Raw genomic sequence first — 21,928 nt, forward strand, 5'->3', positions numbered from 1 at the left:
ACAAAATTAATTTTGTGATTAATTTGTATCACAAAATTAATTTTGTGATTAATTTGTATCACAAAATTAATTTTGTGATTAATTTGTATCGCATTAATTGATTTGCGAATGTTGAACCATCCTTGTAGCCCAGGGATGAATCCCACCTGGTCATGGTGGATAATCTTTTTAATGTGCTGTTGGATCCTGTTTGCTAGGATCTTGTTGAGAATCTTAGCATCCATATTCATCAGTGATATTGGTCTGAAATTCTCCTTTTTGGTAGGGTCTTTGCCTGGTTTGGGGATCAGGGTAATGTTGGCTCATAGAAAGAGTCTGGAAGTTTTCCTTCTGCTTCAATTTTTTGCAACAGCTTCAGGAGAATAGGTGTTATTTCTTTTTTGAAAGTTTGGTAGAATTCCCCAGGGAGTCCATCAGGTCCTGGGCTCTTGTTTTTGGGAGGTTTTTGATCACTGCTTCAATCTCGTTACTAGATATTGGTCTATTCAGGTTGTCAATTTCTTCCTGATTCAATTTTGGGAGTTTATAGTTTTCCAGGAATGCATCCATTTCATCTAGGTTGCTTAGCTTATTGGCATATAACTGTTGATAATAACTTCTTATGATTGTTTGTACTTCCTTAGTGTTAGTTGTGATCTCTCCCGTTTCATTCATAATTTTATGAATTTGGGCTTTCTCTCTTTTTTCTTTTGGATTAGTGTGACCAATGGTTTTTCGATCTTACTGTTTCTTTCAAAAAACCAGCTTTTAGTTTCATTGATACGTTCTTCTCTATCTCTGGTTTCTACCTCATTGATCTCAGCTCCAATCTTGATAATTTCCTTTCTTATGTGTTGAGTTGGTTTGATTTGTTGATTCTCCAGTTCTTTAAGGTGTAGAGACAACTGGAGTGTTCTGGATTTTTCGATTTTTTTGAGGGAAGTTTGGATGGCTATGTATTTCCCCCTTAGGACCACCTTTGCTGTATCTCATAGGTTTTGGTCTGAAGTGTCTTCATTCTGATTGGTTTTCATGAATTGTTTTAGTTCTTTGATCTCCTGGTTGATCCAAGCAAAGGTGGTCTTTAGCTTCCAGGTGTTTGAGTTCCTTCCAAACTTTTCCTTGTGTTATGAGAGCTGTGTTAAGATCTCCTTCTATTGATGTATTCATTTCCATATGACTCTTTATCTTGATTAACAGTTTTCTTATGTAATTGGCTGCTCCCATATGGGGGCATAGATATTTACAATTGTTAGATCATCTTGGTGGATAGTCCCTTTCAGAATGATGTAGTGTCCTTCTGTATCTCTGACCATAGTCTTTAGTTTAAAATCTAATTTATCTGATATGAGAATCGCTACCCCAGCCTTCTTTTGAGGCCCATTGGCATGAAAGATGCTTCTCCATCCCTTCACTTTCAGTCTGGGTGTATCTTTAGGTTCAAAATGGGTCTCTCGTAGACAACATATGGATCGGTCCTGTTGGTTTATCCAATCTGCAACCCTGTGTCGTTTTGTGGGCGCATTTAGGCCATTCACATTAAGAGTGATTATTGATAGATACGTTTTTATTGACATGTTACCTTTGAAGTCTTTCTTTCTGTAGATTCTCTCTATATTTCTGTTCAATGCTATTCTTAGGATTTTTCCTCTTTTATAGAACCCCCCTTAATATTTCCTGCAGTGTCGGCTTGGTAGTTGCATAGTCTTTTAAGCCTTGCTGGTCTTGGAAACTCTTTCACTCTCCATCCATTTTGAATGTAAGTCTTGCTGGATCAAGTATTCTTGGCTGCATGGTCTTGTCATTTAGTGCCCTGAATATATCTTGCCAGCCCTTTCTGGCTTGCCAGGTCTCTGTGGACACGTCTGACATTATTCTGATGGGCTTTCCTCTTTAAGTTAGGAGCCTCTTTGTCCTAGTGGCTTTCAAGGGATTATACCTACAATTATGATTCCTCAATTTGACTATCAGGTGCCTTGATGTTTTTTTTTTTTGAATCTACAATCCTGGGTGGAGACCGTTCGGCCTCTAGTACATGAACGCTGGTTCCATTTGTGAGATTGGGAAAATTTTCATGAAGAACTTGTTCCACTAAATCTTCTAGACTTCTTTCTTTCTCCTCCCCTTCAGGGATTCCAGTAATTCTGACGTTGGAACGTTTCATGGCATCATCTATTTCCCTGATTCTGTTTTCGTGGCTTCTAAGCTGTTTGTTCCAGGCTTCCTCCTGATCCTTTCTCTCTGTCTGTTTGTCCTCCAGATCACTAATTCTGTCTTCTGTCTCAGTTACCCTAGCTTTGAGAGAATTTAGATTAGATTGGAACTCATTGAGAGCATTGTGAACCTCCTCCCTGGTAGCTTTTAGCTCTGCCCTAACATTGTGAACATCCTGTCTGGTTGCTTTCAGTTCGGCCCTGATCAGTTCCGTTTGTTTGGTCATCCATGGCTTTCTCCAACCTAGCTATTGCCTGGATAATTGTTGGACTGAATTCTCTTTCTGACATATTGTCTATTTTGATAGCCGTTAGCTCTGTTGCAGAAGGCCCATCCTCTGTATTTTTCTTCTGTGGGCATTCCTCCTCCTAGTCATTTTGTTGAGAGATGACTGAACGGATGTAGCTGGATGTATCGACCATGGTGCAATCAAGGTGCACCCTGGAACACTTCTGAGCAATCAGGATTCCCCATCCAAATGAGAGGAAAAAGAAAAGAAAAAGAGAGAGAGAGAGAGAGAGGGACAGGAAAGAAAGGGAAGATAAAAGAGAAGGTTCAGCCCAAATGGGCCCCAAGGTAAGATTGATGAAGTATACAAACAAAAACATACAAACAAAAAGACTGATGAAAGTATATTTCAAGGGAAAAAATATTTATATATATATTTATATATATAAATATTTGTATATATTTATATATATATATATATGCAAATAAAGGAAGAACCTCGTCAAAAAGAACCCCAAGTGTAAGATTTATATAGTATCAGGACAAACAACAAAAACACAGAAACACTGGTGGAAGAAAAAGTTGGGAGAGTGGTTATAAATTCTCAGTGTGGGTGTGTAAGGTTGTTTTGATTCTTCCTGGATGTATCTTGATATCTTTGTTAACGGACTCAGCTTTCCTGAGATAAAGGGGGATTAAAAATTGGTTTACCGGGTGCCTGGGTGGCTCAGTGGGTTAAGCCTCTGATCTCACGGTCCTGGGATCGAGTCCCACATTGGGCTTTCTGCTCAGTGGGGAGCCTGCTTCCCTTCCTCTGACTGTGCCTGCCTCTCTGCCTACTTGTGATCTCTCTCCCTTTGTCAAATAAATGAATGAAATCTTTAAAAAAAAAAAAAATTCGTTTACCTGTAGGGGTAGTATTGATTGGGGAAAGGGGATTACCTTGAAGTTTAACTCTATATGAATATTAGAAAATAAAAATAAAAAAGGAATAAACTAAACTGAAATTAAAAAAATAGAAATGCAAAAGAAAAACACAGATGTATGTATCAAAAAGTTCAGGTTAGAAGGTTATTATGGAATTTGATGTACTGGACATCTCACTGTGATGGTAAATAGGTTAAAAAATTATCTATATAAAAAAAAATAGAGGGCGCCTGGGTGGCTTAGTGGGTTAAAGCCTCTGCCTTCGGCTCAGGTCATGGTCCCAGGGTCCTGGGATCGAGTCCCGCATTGGGCTCTCTGCTCAGCGGGGAGCCTGTTTCCTCCTCTCTCTCTCTCTCTCTCTGCCTACCTGTGATCTCTGTCTGTCAAACAAATAAATTAAAAAAAAAAAAAAAAGAGCCAGAATAGTGGGAACAAGTTAAAAATAAAAGTTGTCCTATGATGAAGTAGTGATGGTGGTTCTCTTCTAGTCTTTTTTTTCTTTTCTGGGGGAGGGGCCTGCCACGTGGGTTTTTAGTCAATGATGTTCCTTGAGTTATGTCCTCCTGTCCCCCTCAAGGGGGTGGGCTCTGAGGAAACTGGTTTTCTTCAGGCTTTTGTTCTCTGGAGATTTTTTTTTTTTTTTTTTTTTTAAGATTTTTTATTTTTTTACTTGACAGAGAGAGCTCACAAGCAGGTAGAGAGGCAGGCAGAGAGAGAGGAGGAAGCAGGCTCCCTGCTGAGCAGAAAGCCTGATGCGTGACTCAATCCCAGGACCCTGAGATCATGACCCGAGCCGAAGGCAGTGCCTTAACCACTTAGCCACCCAGGCGCCCCTCTCTGGAGATTTTTATGTTTGTTCACTTTTTTTTTCTCTCTCGCCTTGACCCCTTTTGATGGTTTTCATAGGTGTAGAGGAAAGCAAACTGCACCCTGACTTCCCTCTCAGAGAAGCCTCAGTCTGCCCTCCTGTGGGTGCTGCAGAGCCCATCTAAATTCCCCCTTGGCCGCTGGCAGAGCAGGTTCCGAGTCTCAGTCCCTGGGGTCGCAGGATCTTCTGCTTGTACCCAAACCACTGCAGCGGCGGTTGTCTGGGCAGCTCCAGACCCCCAGAGAGGTTCCAAGCAGCGATAGCACACTGAGATTTTTCTGCTGGCCCGGGCTGGGAGTGCCTGGTGCCTCTGGGTCTAAGAGCGCCGGGGGGAATACCCCCTCAGAATTCTCTGAGGGAAGGTGCTGTGGGTGGAGCTCATGACTCAGGCTCTTAGAGCAGGGCGCGGGTCTGAGAACACCAGGCTGGGACTTCCGAGTACCTTTCTCAGGGGAGGGTGAGGGGCGTGTGCGTCTCAGGCTCTGCATTCTGTGGTCTGGTGAGGCTCCCAGCCCCTCACAGGAGCCAGACCCCACGCGTTCTTGGGCGTGCTGGCGAATCAGGGACCAAGACCTGGTTTCTCTGCCGCACTCTCTCTGGCTCAGCACCAGGGGAGGCTGTCCTGGGTCCGGGGACTTAAGCCCCTGTCCCTACCCACTCCGATTCCCACAACCCCCCCCCCCCCCCCCCCCCCCCCCCCCCCCCCCCCGCGATCCTTTCCTCTTTTTGAGTGTTTTCAACCAGTCTCCAAGTTAATGCTGGTCCCCAGATGCAGGGCACTCTCGTATTAGGGATATTACTTTCCAATCTGTCGCCTCTGGTGGCTCCCTCCCCCTTTTGTTTATCTTCTGATATCAGTCCGACGTTCCCACTCCGCTTTACCTGCTCATTGGTGTCTTCTGCCCCTGTAGAGATCCAGACGTGTGTAATTCTGATCTCCGACTGATTTCATGGGTGATCGGAATTCTTTGGTAGGTAATCAGCTCACTTTAGGGTACAGGTTGAAAAGCCTCCTTCTTCCCCACCATCTTGTTCCCCCACCTTTTTTTTTCTAAAGATTTTATTTATCTGTTAGAGAGAGAATGAGAGGGAGAGAGAGAGCGCGAGCACAGGCAGACAGAGTGGTAGGCAGAGACAGAGGGAGAAGCACGCTCCCCAGTGAGCAAGGAGCCCAATGTGGGACTTAATCCCAGGACGCTGGGATCATGACCTGAGCTGAAGGCATCTGCTTAACCAACTGAGCCACACAGGCGTCCCATGCCTTTTGTTTTGTGATTGTTTTATTTGCTGTGCAGAAGTTTTTTATCTTGATGAAGTCCTAAAAGTTCAGTTTTGCTTTTGTTTCCCTAAGCAGATATTCGTAAAGGTCCAAGTATTTGCTATACTGGGCCATCGAGCTTTATTATGAAGCTGCACTAATTAAGTCAGTATGGTAGCATGTCAAAATACATAAGCCAGTAGAATAGATTCGAGAACCTTAAAACACCCACACACTGTGTGTTTATTGCAAAGGTGGTATTGAAATAGGGAAATGTGCTTTACAATAAATATTGCTGTAACATTCCATATGGAAAAATTACAGTTTGATTTCTACTGTACTCCATTCGTAAAGATCAACTCCAGGTGGTTCATAAGCTTAAAAGTGAAAGGTAGAACACTAAAAGAATTTCAAGAAAGATCTCTCATTATAAGAAATGGGTACGATAGGGGATTAGAAGTACACTTAATTGTACACTGAAACTAATAGCACTGTATGTTAACTATACTGGAATTAAAGAATAATTAAATAAAAATGATTTCTTGGGCACCTAAGTGGCTCAGTGGGTTAAGCCTCTGCCATTGGCTCAGGTCATGATCTCAGGGTCTCAGGATCGAGTCTTGCATCAGGCTCTCTGCTGAGAAGGGAGCCTGCTTCCCCCTCTCTCTCTCTCTCTCTCTCTCTGCCCACTTGTGATCTCTCTCTCTCAAATAAATAAATAAAATCTTTAAAAAAAATTATTCTCATACAACTTGTATGAAGCACCTACCACAAAGGAAAATATTTTAAAATTTGATGTTAAAATTAAGAACTTTTGGTCAAGAGTATAAAAGAACGAAAAGGCAAATTACAGAAAGTTAAAAAAAAAGGACTGATGTTTTTAACCAACAGAAGTTTCATGTCCAAAATATGTAACGAATTACCTCAAATCGGTAAGAGAAAGCAAATAGCTTAAGAGCCCAACAGGAAAAATAGTTGACCAGCTGCTTCACTAAAAGATTTTACTCGGCCAGTGAACACATGAAAAGGGGAAATGCAAATTGAAAGAATAATAAAATAATTCCATTTTCCATTAACAGATTAGCAACTTTTTGTTTCAAGTGGGACGAAAGGAACTATCATATTCTGCTCAGTGAAACTTGATATAACCGTTTTGGAAAATACAGTAGCCATAAGTGATCTTTCTGTAAGATTACATCCCCTGCATAAGATTCCCTAGTGGCTTTTCAATTCAGATGAAATTTGTATCAGGATTCACAAAGGTTGTGTACCATGAGGCCCTGGCTATCTCTGACCCCAGGGCTGCCTTCACCAACACTCCATTCCTTTGTACACTTCATGTTAAGTACTTGACATGTATTTTGCCTGTTTTCCTTCACTAAAATGTAAGTTTTTAGGAGAACAGTATTTTCATTTTTTAACAATTTGAGAGAGCACAAGAGAGAGTGAGAGAGTGAGCAGAAGCAGGGGGAGGGGCAGAGGGAAAGGGACAAGCAGAACCTGGAGGCAGGACTCCATCCCAGGACTCTGGGATCATGACCTCGGCCAAAGGCAGATGCCTAGCTGACTGAGCCACCCAGGTGCCAGGAGAACAGTATTTTTGTTTTGTTTACTGCTCTGTTTCCTGATCCTAGAACAGCATCTGGCCCATTATAGGTACCTAAGGATGTCTTTAAATATGAGTTGGGTTAAAAAAAAAAAACTAATGAAAAAGACTTAGGAGAGATGTTTTCACACAGTTTTAGCTGCTTTTAATTGATTTCTGTTTGTTGTGATAGGGTATAAGTATTTATTAAATTAAAAAAAATTATATGTAAGATAAATTGGATCTCTTCAATTAAAATTACATATTATTATTTTTTCTAATTGGTTTGGATTCTGTTCTAATGTTGATAATTTACAGGAGAACCCTTATGAGTAGATGGGAAAAAATAAAGAAATTACTAAATACAATTGAAGTAGCATATAAAAAATATGAAAGTACCTTTGACCCTTCAGCAGCATGGTAGTTGGGGCAGTGACCTGTGCAGTTAAAAAGCTGCATATAACTTTTGACTCCCAGAAGCTTTACTGTTAGCATACTATTGACCAGAAGCCTTAGTAAAGGCTTCTGTTAATACATACTTTGTATAAGTATTATATACTGTATTCCAAACAATAACCTAGAGGAAAGAAAATCATACAAAATAACCTTAAGTGGATCCTGAAAGTTTAAACTCCTGGTAAGTTCAAGGGTCAACTGTATATGAAAATAACATACAGACCTTTTCATTTTGAGTGATTTGTTCTGACAGTTTTCTTTTGTTGTCTATCTCCAAGTGGGAGCCGGTGAGGTGGCTAACTTTGCTGCATATGCCTTTGCACCAGCCACCCTAGTGACTCCATTAGGAGCTCTCAGCGTCCTAGTAAGGTAAGGATGCTATGCTGCTTGTGTAGGGACAGTAGTCAGTATATTAGTCCATAAAGCATTCTAATTGCACATGCTCAGCATAATTGACATTTAAACAATCTTGAGAACTTTTTTTTAAGCTGTGCTTTTAAAGGGTTCTCTTTTGTGCACAGGCGTGCTGTCAATTTGTAGCAGAAATTATGCTCCCATGCTTTGTCTCGCTTTTATTAAAATTTTTTAAAATTTCAAGTTTGACTTGTCACGGCACTTAACATTTGAGACATAGACACTTTGGTAAAATGGTGGTTGGTGATAAGTCAGTTTCCATACCTACAGTAAACCAATGATTGGTACAAGGTTGTGTACCTCTGAAGACTGCTCTGGGGGTACCCCTTTGGAAGGAGCAGTCCAAAATTTGTCCTTTTTCTATTATTTTAATGATTAGCCCAAACGGCAAAGCCCATATTGAAGTTTGGATTTTGGTTACTATTCTCAAAGTTTTTGATAGGTTTTTTTTTTAATAAAGTCTTTGTTTCTCCCAGGGTAGTGTGTTTGTGTATAAGTCAGTATTATATTTAAGTTACATAATTTTTCAAGATACTATATAATCTAGTATATAAAGATGCATTGTGGTACATGTCTTTTACCCTTAATTTTCTGTATGTTATGTCATATTTATAGGTTTACATTATATGTTTTTTAGATTTGGTTAAAACTGGCTTTTAAGTATTAAAACTTTTTCATTTAATAGGCAAATTATATAGAATGACACGAATGCATAGAAAGGCTGCATCAAACAGTATGGATAAATTAAAGTTGAGCAAATTTTAAGCACTGGTTTGGACATAGAGTCTTAGATTATAAATTTATATTATACCTCCGTTTATTGTGAATTTCATACTGATTTTCTATAGTAGAAATATGGGAACTATACTGGTTTAGTGTGCCATTGTTTTGCTGGAAACTTCCATTTTATGATTGAATGTGCCTTTTCTGAAAGCCAGAGAACCTTCACAAGTTGTAGTGTTTTAGTTTTGTAATAATTTAAATTCTGTGTTATGTTGATTTTTAAAAATGAGAGAAGTAATTCATAATTTTAATGTTCTCCACCCCCTCCCCCATTTTAGTGCCATTCTTTCTTCATACTTTCTAAATGAAAGACTTAATCTTCATGGGAAAATTGGATGTTTGCTAAGTATTTTAGGATCTACAGTTATGGTCATTCATGCTCCAAAAGAAGAAGAGATTGAGACTTTAAATGAAATGTCTCACAAGCTGGGAGATCCAGGTAAGAAACAAGAAAAGCTTTATTAGTCTCACTATTTTACTTTTTTTTTTTTTTTTAAAGATTTTATGTATTTATTTGACAGAGAGAAATCACAAGTAGATGGAGAGGCAGGCAGAGAGAGAGAGGGAATCAGGCTTCCTGCTGAGCAGAAAGCCTGATGCGGGACTCAATCCCAGGACCCTGAGATCATGACCTGAGCTGAAGGCAGTGGCTTAACCCACTGAGCCACCCAGGCGCCCCACTATTTTACTTTTTTTAAAAAAATATTTATTTATTTGAGAGAGAGGTAGTGAGAGAGAGCATGAGTGAGAAGGTCAGAGGGAGAAGCAGACTCCCTGTGGAGCTGGGAGCCCGATGTGGGACTCATGACCTGAGCCTAAAGCAGTCGTCTAACCAACTGAGCCACCCACGCGTCCCACTATTTTACTTTTTAATTTAGTTTTTATTTTAACCAAAATTTTATGTGCATATAAAGAGGCAAATTGTTCTTCATGGCTTATTATGAAAAATTATGGTCATTTTCTTCTCCTACCAGCCCCAGATGCCTTGTTTGTTTTGTTCTTTAACTCTGTGTGTCTAAGTATCATACTTAAGGTGCTGCTACTCTTGGCTTTCGGCATCATCTGTGTATCTGCCTGATTTTGTTTAAATGATTTATTTACATTATAGTCATTATATAACTTTTATTCCCAGCTTAGACATATACAACTACTTTTCCTTCTTTGTATTTTTTTTTTTCTTAACGGATAATGATCTTTTTTGATCACTTTTCTATGAATTTATCAATCTGTCTTAAAACTCTACTCCAGGGTCTTAATTCAGTAATTTCAAACACATTAGGTATTCTGCAGTTTCATCTCTTCTGGAAATTTCTCCCAAAATCTTATTTGGCCTTAGTCCAGGCTGGTATCTTAAGCTGCTGGCACATTTGTTATTGTGGACTTTTCTTCATTACATCCTGAAGGGATCCCCTTCACTTTTTTCTTGGCTCTGAATCCTGGATTTGCGCCTTCATTTTGGTTGGAGCCACTATTGCAGGAGACAAGAAAGGCACAGAAGAGATGAGACTTTTTAAGTCCTTGTATATATAAAAATGTCTTTAGTCCATGTAACCTCATTGTCTTCTCACTTCCAGTGTTGCTAAGAAATGACAGTCAATTCTTTATCTTTTATATGTTACCATATTTTGTCTTTAGCAACCTTTAGGATGTCCTCTTTGCCCTCATCATCTGAAATTTTCCACTGAGGTACTTAGATGTGGGCTAGTTTTTATCCATTGTGCTAGGTATTTGATGGATTTTTTAAAATTTGGAAATGTCTATCTTATTCTAGGAAATCAAATTTGTTCTTTGATATTCTTTCTTTTCTCTTTATGAAATTCTTCTTACTCTTCTGTTGATTGGACCTCCTGCAATATACAGTGACTTTTCATAGACGTGTGCATGCGCAAACATATACACATGCATATATACACACATATGTACATATATACGTATACATACAATATGTATAAATATGTACATATATACCTAGATGTATATATGTATGTGTATATGTGTACGTGTGTATTTACATTATATATTTATGTATTTATTTTATAATTATATAAATATATAGTAATTTAATATATATATTATACATAATATTTTTTTTTCATCTTCCTGTTTTTACTGCTTTTTCTTTTTAGCTCTGCCTTCAGGGAGATTTCCTCAGTTTTATCTTCGCAGCCCCTTTGAGTTTTTATTTCTGCTATTACATTTTTAATTTCCAAGAGCTTGCTTTTGCTCTTTAGTTGTGTATATGTCCGAAAAACCAAACAAAACGTGAAATTCACCTTCAACATTTTGCAGATGTACAGTACACTATTGTTACCCACATGTGTTGTGTTGTGCAGCAAGTCCCCAAAGAGACCTGGTTATTTAAAAGTATTTCTGCAAACTTCAATATTGGGATTGTTTGTGGGCTCTGTTTTTTCTTTTGCTTTAGTCATTTAGTTTTGTTTTTAGGCAGTTTTGATTAAATGCTGGACATAGAATATTAAAAAGTGTAAAGGCTCTAAGTGATGTTTTATTCCTTCAGAAAAAACCTAAATTTTTTTTTGTTGGACACTTTTTCTTTCTTTCTTTCTTTTTTTTTTAAATATTTTTTTATTTTACAGAGATCACAAGTAGACAGGGAGGCAGGCAGAGAGAAGGGGAAGTAGGCTTCTCACTGAGCAGGGAGCCCGATACAGGGTAACCCAGTGAGCCACCCAGGTGCCCTGCAGATCACCTTTAACTTGAAGTGTTGTTTCACTCTTTGTTGAGGCTGGTTTCTTTCCATTTTGCATGTATTTCTTAATCATAGATTCTCAGCTGATACCCTGGGATGTTTACTTGGACCATCCACTTGGATGAACTTTTAATGGCAGTGTCTGTGTCAGCATTCCAAGACTGTAGGTGTCTTCACTCTGCTCTCTGGCATTTTTACCAGGCTGTCTATTTGGTTTCTAAAAACCTAGGCATATATAGCTTCTCTTCCCACAAATGCCTTTTTTTTTTAAACGATTTATTATTTATTTATTTGACAGAGATCACGAGTAGGCAGGCAGAGAGAGGAAGAGAAGCAGGCTCCCTGCTTAGGAGAGAGCCCAATGTGGGGCTCGATCCCAGGACCCTGAGATCATGACCTGAGCTGAAGGCAGCGGCTTAACCCACTGAGCCACCCAGGCGCCCCTAGCATCTGTAAATTTTTGAGTGTTCAAGGTCATCTTGTGATTTCTCTCCATTAGTTTGATTGTTTCCATTCTTGGAGTTAGGGCATTCCAGTGGGTGGGAAGTAGTGAGCTATTCTAGAGTGGATGGCTGCGAATCAGCCTCATCTCCATTTTCTGTGATCTAATTATCATGAGCCCTAAAATGCTATGTTAAAAATGTTAGTAACAGTTTATGAATATGAAGCATCGTGTAATCTTCCAGTATATACATCTAACTAAATTTTTATGGCTATGCTTTTGCTGGGGTAGCCAAAGGAAGAAAATACTTATTTTAAGGTCACACCTTTTCTCCTTCCTATTAATATTTGTTTTGGATTCTCAGGGTTTTATTTTAGTACTTACGCATTTGACTAAATACAGCTTTTCTTTGCCTCCCCCAGGTTTTGTGGTCTTTGCAACACTTGTGGTCATTGTGTTATTGATACTAATCTTCGTGGTGGGACCTCGCCATGGACAGACAAACATTCTTGTGTACATAACAATCTGCTCTGTAATTGGAGCATTTTCAGTCTCCTGTGTTAAGGGCCTGGGCATTGCTATCAAAGAGCTGTTTGCTGGAAAACCTGTGCTAAGACATCCCCTGGCCTGGATTCTGCTGCTGAGCCTTATAGTCTGTGTGAGCACACAGATTAATTACCTGAACAGGGCCCTGGATATATTCAACACTTCCATTGTGACTCCAATATATTATGTATTCTTCACAACATCAGTTTTAACTTGTTCAGCTATCCTTTTTAAGGAATGGCAAGATATGCCTATTGATGATGTCATTGGTACTTTGAGTGGCTTCTTTACAATCATTGTGGGAATATTTTTGTTGCATGCCTTTAAAGACGTCAGCTTTAGTCTAGCAAGTCTCCCTGTGTCTTTTCGAAAAGACGAAAAAGCAATGAATGGCAATCTCTCTAACATGTATGAAGTTCTTAATAATAATGAAGAAAACTTGACCTGTGGAATTGAACAACACAGTGGTGAAAATATCTCCCGAAGAAATGGAAATCTCACAGTTTTTTAAGAAAAATGTAATTAAAAGGTTAATCTGTAATTGTGTTATCAAGTGAATTTGGATATCAGAATGTGTCTGAAAAAGCATTGTTGTCAAAAAATGTTTTCTGGAGACAATCTTTTATAAGTTTCACTGATTTGGACCAAGAAATTATTATATTTACATGATGGTAGCTCACTAAAATGACCTCAGTACATGGCCAATTTCTATTAACATTCTCTTATTATAGAGGTATTTTAAATTTTTCTTTCACCACAATCTAAATGCACTGACAGTTTTAAGTCGATAAAAATGCTTTATTTTTTCATTGGTGATTAAAATCTGAAATGTACATTTGTCATCCCCAGTCCATCAATCCCTGACCATTTGAAGGCTTTTTTATTTAAAAAGGAACAAAATTTTCCTAATACCTTATCTGGTGATTTACCTTACCTATAAGAATGACTCCTGTTTGATGAATTTTTTAAAATTTTGAAATGTTGGTTTAAGAGAATCCTAAGTTATGAAATGAAAAAAACTCAAATTTACCAAACAATAAAGGGTAGGAACTTGCCCCATGGGAGATGTTTCTCACATTGTGACTTAATCACCCCACATTTGATGGTCTTCCTATTCCTTGATGGAACCTTGCTAAACCAGTGCATCCTACATATGTCAGGCTGCAGCCTGACTGGTTTCATTCTTTACTTACTCTAATTCCTTGATACTTGGAATCTTGATTTACCATTTTACATCAGCTCTTGTACTTTTCAGTGTATTTTCATAATGAGTTATATTGTCATTTAGATCTTCTAACAACTCTGGGAAATAAAGTCAAAAGACTAATTTCTTAAATTTAGCTCATGTTATAATAAAAAGACAAATTGAAACAGTTCCTTTCTAAGTCTGAATGCTTAGAACAAACAAGGTGGTTATAAAATAATGGTTTCTTTGTACCCAGTATTTTACTTTGCTTTAGTGTTTGTTCAGACCATTGTATATTTTGGTCTTTTAAAAATGTCCATGAAAAAGTGTTTATGGAAACTTTCAAATGTATGCAAAAAAGGTAGACTAGTATAATGAACTCCATCCAGCTTCAGAACCTATCATCATAGCAATCAACTGGCTTTAAAAAAGTAAACCTTTTCCACCTAGGTTGCAGGAAGAACATGGGCTTGCTCCCAATGTGCTGCTCCTGCCCAAGGTCCTACAGCTTGATTCCTACTATGTAACCAGTCACCACTGGTGTCTCACTGTCCTTGCCAGGGGATTGCCAGAGCCTCACTATAGTGATGGTGTCCTGCCACACAGCTCTCCACTGGCTTTATTAGGGCAGAGATAATGGTCTCCAGGTTTCACGAAATAAAATCCCTTTCCCCAGCATTTTTTAATCTTCTAAGGAGCCTTTGTAGACATTTTTTTTCTAACTGCCTCCCCCATGTAATCTTAATATCACAGATATACTATGTGTTTATTTACCATATAGACTTTGTACAAAAGTATATGTATTTACTATATATACTTTGTACAAAGTACAGATATATAGTAAGTAGAGTAAGAACCAATTTTTCACCCCCATGGCTGTGATATGGCACTCAGAATGCAGATTAATATAAATTCTTAATTCAACATTTAAAAAAATTTTTTTAAAAGATTTTATTTGTTTACGTGGCAGACAGAGATCACAAGTGGGCAGAGAGCAGGCAGAGAGGGGGAAGCAGGCTCCCCGCTGAGCAGAGAGCCCAGGGTGGGGCTTGATCCCAGGACCCTGGGATCATGACCTGAGCTGAAGGCAGAGGCTTGAACCCACTGAGCCACCCAGGTGCCCCCTTAATTCAACATCTTAATAGCATTGGAAATTGCATTAATGTTTAAAAAATGTTTAAATTTGGTTTATAATGGAGTCTTAGAGAATTTAGCATTAATCATAATTCCTCATAGTCTATACTTCAGTATAGGGTGAGCAGATACTACCCTCAGTCTGTGGCAGAATGCTGGTCCCAGTGTTAGTCACATTACCTAAAGCAACATTTTTAGGTAACTTGGTAATGAACAGTTCTATTTCATAGTAAGTCAAGATTAAAGAGTCCAATGGAGTAGTTCACAGACTTTATCTTCAGTAGCTGTATGATGGGTTTTAGTGTTCTGTTTCCAAAGCCATAAGGCAATTACTCCCTATCATGATCTTGTCCCTTCTTTCAAGGTGGTAGGTGACCTAGACTAGATCTCCTGGGCCAGGTCTGTACAGATAAGTATCTTGCCCCAACCAGGGCACCGGGTCACAATACTAAATGAATAAACACAAATAAGTTTTATTAGCTTTATTTCTGTAACCTTTAAATCATACCCTACAAATTAGATTCTGTCACAACTGGATTTAGTAGAAGCAGAGGAATCAAGTTCACTATTTTCTGAAACACTGACACAAAAAAGGGAAGGGAACAATGACTTAGAAAAGGTTACTCATAAAAGACCCATCAGGAAAAATCCCCGAACAAAAGCTAAATAATTAAGTTTAATTCTAATTGGTAGTGCATTTTATTACAATGAGCTGGTAGTATGTTTCTTAAGTCTGTAAATTTTCCCCCAAACATTATCGATCCTTTGCTAAGGAATAAATGGATGACCTCAGCAGCAATTTGACATAGCTAGCTGTTGGAACATTCCATAGAAAAAATGGAAAATTACTCTGTAAGAACATGATGGCAACAATCAGCAGCCAATATTCTCAGACTTTCTAATTACCAAAGGCATATACAATTTTAGTCTAGAAAAATAAGTCAATTTTATAAAATTTAAGCTTTTAAATTGAAAAGTACCCCCTTTAACAGGCACAGAGATAAGGAAAAATAGTCCCTAAAAATTTCACTAAATAGTTTATGGAAAGGAAAACATGCCCTTAAAAGTTATTAAATGCAGTCAGTACTGAGTCTCTTCAAAAACATGATGTACATGTCCTCAGCTGCTGGCCAGGGACTGGTGGATAGGTGGCTGAAAGCAGCGAACATGCTCCACGGGGGTGCTTTCTCCATCACCAGACTTCAAGTACTTGTCCAAGATAGTAATTATTTCATCATTTAGAATCTGGAACTTGCGAATTCTCTCTACCATCTTCTTTAATGGCTGCAACAATTAAAATTAGGATGTTTTATTATCAAAACATGTACATTTATTCATGTTTCAAAATGGCAGGATTTTCACATTTTCTCATAAAAATAACAGCAAACTAGCACACATATCTATCTCTCTAGTGTACCTATTGGAACAATGAATACATTTTGAATTTAAGCACATCTCCATTGGTTTCATGCTACTAACTATATTACCTGTACAACTGATAGACCTATTCATTCAACACATAGGTATTAACCTGCTGTGTACTTAAAACTGGGAATGTACAGAATGTCAGTGGAGAAATGCCAGTATAAGTCTTAGATTCCAGTTCTTGTCAACAGGATACTTTGATAAGACTGCTAGTACAGGGACGCCTGGGTGGCTCAGTTGGTTAAGCAGCTGCCTTCGGCTCAGGTCATGATCCCAGTGTCCTGGGATCGAGTCCCACATCGGGCTCCTTTCCCTCCGCAGGGAGCCTGCTTCTCCCTCTGACTCTGCCTTCCACTCTGTCTGCCTATGCTCGCTCTCGCTCACTCTCTCTCTGACAAATAAATAAATCTTTAAAAAAAAAAACAAACTGCTAGTACAACAGAATTGGATAACACACTCATGTACACACACACACACGCACACACACACACACAAGAGGACACTTTAAAAAGCATTGCAGGTTTTGTCTATGCAGGAGGTAAAGCGGAAGCCAAGACCTCCTAAGGGACAGATGGCACCAGTGGCAATGGGATGAGATGTCCTGAGGTATAAGCAAGTGGGATTACACCGAGAAACTCCCAATAATGCTAGGCCCCTCTAAAGTGACTCCAATTTTGCTAACAGTCTGTGGAGATGAGAAGCAAATAAAAATCCAGGGAGGAAAAAAAAAATCTAGGGAGAAAAGCAATCCATGGGATGCCTGGGAGGTGAAGTCAGTTGAGCGTCTGACTCTTGGTTTTGGCTTCGGTTGTGATCTCAAAGTCATGAGACTGAGCCCCACGCGAGGCTCCAAACATCGTGCAATCTGCTTGAATTTTCCTCTCCCTCAAATAATGTAAATTTTAAAGAAAAGAAAAGCAATCTAAGTTCAACTGGACAAGAGCTGGCAAATAAACCCAGCACACAAAACATTTCAGAGTTTAAGATAACCTTTGAGGCTTCAGATACTAGAATTACAGGGGCACCTGTCAAATAAATAAATAAATAAATAAATAAATGTCAAATAAATAAAATAATAAAAAGATACTAGAATTACAAGATATACATGAAATTTGTAAAAAAAAAATTAATCGAAGACAAAATTATCAATTACCACCAAGATTTGAAGAACCACATCAAACTTTTAAATATAAATTCATCCAAAATTAAAAACAGTAGAGCTGAAGTGAATCAGTTAACTAAATAATACACTTTTCTGGGAACAGACCAGAGAGATCAGAAAATGAAGATATGGGAATTAGAATGGCCCCTCAAAGACATCCATGCCCTAATCCCCAGAACCTATAGACATGTTGCCTTCCAAGGCAAAAGAGACTTTGAGAATGTAGTTAAGATTATAGACTTTAAAAATGGGGAAAGTACCCTAGATTTTCCAGGTGAGCCCCCAATCTAATAAAATGAGAAAAGAACTTGCTCTAGGTGGAGGCAGGAGATATGGCAGAAAGAATAGTTGAAAGACTGGAAAGTGAGGGAGGGACTTGAGATGTGGGCTAATGGTCAGCAAGGAAATGGGGACCTCAGTCCTCCAACTTCATGGGACTGTGTCCAGCCAACCACCTGAATGAGCCTGGAAGCAAATTCATCCTTAGATGCTCCAGAAAGGAGCACAGCCCTACAGATACATTAGTTTTGGCCTTGAGATGATAAAGGACCCATATGAGTCAAGCTGTGCCCAGATTTCTGACTGAGAACTGAGAGAATGGGTGTCATTTTAAACCACTAAGTCTCTGGCAGTCTTTTGTGGATGAGGAAACTAATTTGAAAACTAACATGGTAAGGGGTAAGGGAACCAGAAGAATGTCTAACAAGTACGTAACTGCAGTCCTAAAAGAGAATAGAGAGAATGGGAGAAAAAACTAAAATATTTGAAAAGATAATGGCGGAGTACTTTTAGAATTCAATTACAAAGAATCCATAAAATGACCAAAGAGAAAATGATCTAAAGGCAGCCAAAACAAGCAAACCAACCAACAAATCAAACAAAAACCACACACCCTTTGGCCACAAAAAAAGAAACTGGAATGGTACGCCAAAAATCTGAAAAGGCAGATCCTATAAGGCTGTATAATATGAAGCAGATCTAAGTACCCTAAAAAGAGAAAGAAAATGGAAAAATTAGCACTTTAACTGCCTGACTGCTTTACTTATCAAGTATATTTAGATTCATTTTGGAAATGAAAAGAAAGCTGCTTCAGTTGTTGTCAGCTTATGTACCGGGATGAAAAGCATTCTAATGTACCGGGATGAAAAGCATTCTGTAAAAAGGCCTTTTAATAAGTACAAAGTATGATTATTTTGTGAAACCTCCACATATGGTATAAGTCTCTTTCACATACCACATTTTTTATAATCTCATCTTTGCCATCATGTTTTTGGACTTTAAGTAGATGGTAGCAGAAATCCAGGACAGCAAAGCGCCGCTGTTGCCCAAGAAGTACAATGATCATACAGCCAGCCCAGTGGAGCCCGTCGCCAAAGCACTGCCTAGAAACAAGAAGGAACAAGTACAATGGGTAATCAACAAAAAAAATAATAAACTCTTCTCTAAGTTTGTGTCCAGAGGTCAATGACCAAGGAATCTACTTGCAACAGGCCAGCAAGGGAACGGTGAGCAGCAGATGTGTCTTTCTTTTTGATAAACATCTCTTTTGGGTTCCTCTGGCACATTCTTAACCATTTTTTAAGATCATGGACTCTTAAAGAAGAATGACTTTGGGAAGCTATGGACAACTCCTCGCCTCCTCCCCCTAGAAAAATGCATACCCAACTTGCCCAAGTTTCCATGGGTTCAGAGAACACCCTGAGTCACCTCCTGAGCATGAAGTAAGTACTTCCACTTAATGGCTTTAAAGCAGCTCAGCAAACTTTTAGTGAACTTCCAGAGGAATGCAGTCTTCTGTGTTAGCCTGCTCCCACTTCCCCATCCACTGAACACATACTTACTCGACTGTAAACTCGTGGGTTCCCACAGGAATACAATAGACAAACTGCATGGCACTCCAGAGTCTGTGAAACTCAACACACTCATCCACATGCATGACTCCATTGCTGGGCAGAGGCCCACGCCAGATGGGGTCATCCAGAAAGGTCCGGATCCGAGTCAGGATGACTTCAAACATAGACAGGCCACAGCAGAGACGCTCCTTTGTCAGCAAGTCCCCCTCTCTTGCTATTGCAATTTGCTGCACAAAGGACAGAACGTTATGAGCCGGGTAGGAGGGCTGCTAAAACCAAACTACCCAGATTTGTTTCTGACTTACTGGAAAACTATCTTAATTTGCAGAAGAGGATTTTTATAAATAAGCATCAACAACATAAATATATCAGCTATTACATAAAGGTCTTTGTAGCTTAAATATATTTCAGTCAAGGAGAACTGTCTAGTATAGTTATTCTTAACTGGGAGTGCTTTTGTCTCCAAAGGACATGTGGCAAGGTGTGGAGACATTTTTTGGTTATCATAGCTTGGGGTCAGGTGAGTGGCATCTAGTTGGTAGAGGCCAGGGATATTATGTTCTTTTTTTTTTTTTTCAAAATTTTTTCTTAAATTTTAATTCCAATATAGATAACATATAGTGTTATATTCGTTTCAGGTGAACAATACAGTGATCCAAAAATTCCATGTACTACTCAGTGCTCATCAAGTATACTCCTAATACCCTTTACTTACTTCACACATCACCCCATCCAGTAACCATCCATTTGTTTGTTGTAGTTAAGGAATCTGGTTTTTTTAAAAAATTTTTTTTGTTCCTGTATTCATTTGTTTTATTTCTTAAATTCCACGTATGAGTGAAATCATATGGTATTTGTCTTTCTGACTGGCTTATTTCATTTAACATTATACGCTTGAGCACAATCCACATTGTTGGAAATGGCAATATTTCATTTTTCATGACTGAATAATATTCCATTTTGTGTGTGTGTGTGTGTGTGTGTGTAAACACATATATACCACATTTTCTTTATCCATTCATTTATCAATGGGCATGTGGGCTGTTTCCATAATCTACCTTTTATATAAATAATGTTGCAATAAACACGGGGGTGCATATAACATTTCAAATTAGTGTTTTGTATTCTTTGGGTAAATATCCAGTAGTATGATTACTGACTGGATCATATGATAATCCTACTTTTTAATTTATTAAGGAACCTCCGTATTAAGGAACTTCCAGAGTGGATCCACCAGTATGCATTCCCACCAATAGTGCAAAGTGTTCCTTTTCCTGGGCATCTATAGGAACACTTGTTTCTTGTGTTTGGGGCTTTTAGCCATTCTGACAGGTGTGAGATGATACCTGATTATAGTTTTGATTTGCATTTCCCTGATGAGGAGTGATGTTGAGCATCTTTTCAAGTGTCTATCTGGATGTCTTCTATAGAGAAATGTATGTTCATGTCTTCTGCCCATTTTTAATTGGATTGTTTTTTGGGGTTGAGTTGTATAAGTTATATATATTCAAGAATAAACCTTTATCAGATGTCACTTGCAAATATCTCCTCCAATTTAACCAGTTGTCTTTTGGTTTTGTTGGTTGTATCCTCTGTTATATGGAAGTTTTTACTTTGATGAAGTCCTAACAGATTATCTGTTTTGTTTTCCTTGCTTCAAAAGACATATCTAGAAAGATATTGTTATGGGCAACGTTAGAGAAATTACTGTATTCTGTTCTAGGATTTTTATGGATTGAGGTCTCACGGTGAAGTCTCTATGTTTGCATGTAGTTATCAAGTTTTCCCAACACCATTTGTTGAAGAGACTTTTTCCCATTTCATATTCTTTCCTCCTCTGTCAAAGATTAATTAACCACATAATTGTGGGATTGCTTCTCGTCTTCCTATTCGGCTCCACTGACCACCATTTTTCTGCTGGTACCATACTTTTTGATTAGTACAGCTTTGCAGCCTAACTTGTAATCTAGAACTGTGACACCTCCAACCTGGTTTTGCTTTCTCAAGATTGCTTTGGCTTCTTGGGAGTTTTTTGTGGTTCCATACAAATTTTAGGACTATTTGTTCTAGTTGTGAAAAATGCTCTTGGTACTTTGACAGGGATTGCATTAAATCTGTAGGTAGCTTTGGATAAAGGAAATTTAACAATATTTATTCTCCCAATCCATGAGCATGAAATACCTATCCATTTGTTTGTTATCATCTTCAATTTCTTTCAGCAATATTTTATAGTTCTCAGAGTACAGCTTTTTCAACTCCTTGGTTAAGTTTACTACTACATATCTTACTATTTTTGATACAACTGTAAATGGGACTGTTGTCTAAATTTCTCTTTCTGCTGCTTCATTAGTGTACAGAATGCAATGGATTTTTGTGCACTGATTTTGAATCCCGGGACTATACTGAATTCCTTTATCAGTTCTAGTCATTTTTTGGTGGGTGTCTTCAGGGTTTTATATATATAGTTATCATGTCCTCTGCAAACAATGAAAGTTTTACTTCTTCCTTACCAATCTGGATGTCCTTTCTTTTTGTTGTTTTGAGTGCTGTGGCTAGAACCGACAGTAACTATGTTGAATAAAAGTGATCAGAGTGTACATCCTATCTTACTCCTAACCTTAAGGGAAAAGGTCTGTTTTTTACAACTGAGTATGATGTTCACTGTGGGTTTTTCCATGTAAGACCTGTATTATATTGAAGTATGTTCCCTCTAAACATACTTTCTTGAAGGTTTTTATCATGAATGGATGTTGTACTT

At 38.4% G+C, this 21,928-nt stretch overlaps 2 protein-coding genes across 4 annotated transcripts in view; one reads left to right on the forward strand and one right to left on the reverse strand.

The window, feature by feature from the left end:
- Nucleotides 1-13,784, forward strand: part of NIPA2 (NIPA magnesium transporter 2) — a 30,189-nt gene extending 16,405 nt beyond the window's left edge. For all 3 annotated transcript variants that reach the window (XM_059371747.1, XM_059371744.1, XM_059371746.1), the window contains 3 exons: nucleotides 7,794-7,884; nucleotides 8,991-9,151; nucleotides 12,287-13,784. In XM_059371747.1, the coding sequence (XP_059227730.1) occupies nucleotides 7,794-7,884; nucleotides 8,991-9,151; nucleotides 12,287-12,921 (887 nt within the window). In that variant the 3' untranslated portion in view covers nucleotides 12,922-13,784. The remainder of the gene's footprint in view (nucleotides 1-7,793; nucleotides 7,885-8,990; nucleotides 9,152-12,286) is intronic.
- Nucleotides 13,785-15,197: 1,413 nt separating this feature from the next.
- Nucleotides 15,198-21,928, reverse strand: part of CYFIP1 (cytoplasmic FMR1 interacting protein 1) — a 120,897-nt gene continuing 114,166 nt past the window's right edge. The window contains exons 29-31 of the mRNA XM_059371743.1: nucleotides 19,159-19,397; nucleotides 18,552-18,699; nucleotides 15,198-16,014 (exon numbers count right to left, since the gene is read on the reverse strand). Coding sequence (XP_059227726.1) covers nucleotides 15,850-16,014; nucleotides 18,552-18,699; nucleotides 19,159-19,397 — 552 coding nt within the window. The 3' untranslated portion in view covers nucleotides 15,198-15,849. The remainder of the gene's footprint in view (nucleotides 16,015-18,551; nucleotides 18,700-19,158; nucleotides 19,398-21,928) is intronic.

Source organism: Mustela nigripes, chromosome 13, assembly GCF_022355385.1.
Source record: "Mustela nigripes isolate SB6536 chromosome 13, MUSNIG.SB6536, whole genome shotgun sequence".
NCBI lineage: Eukaryota > Metazoa > Chordata > Mammalia > Carnivora > Mustelidae > Mustela > Mustela nigripes.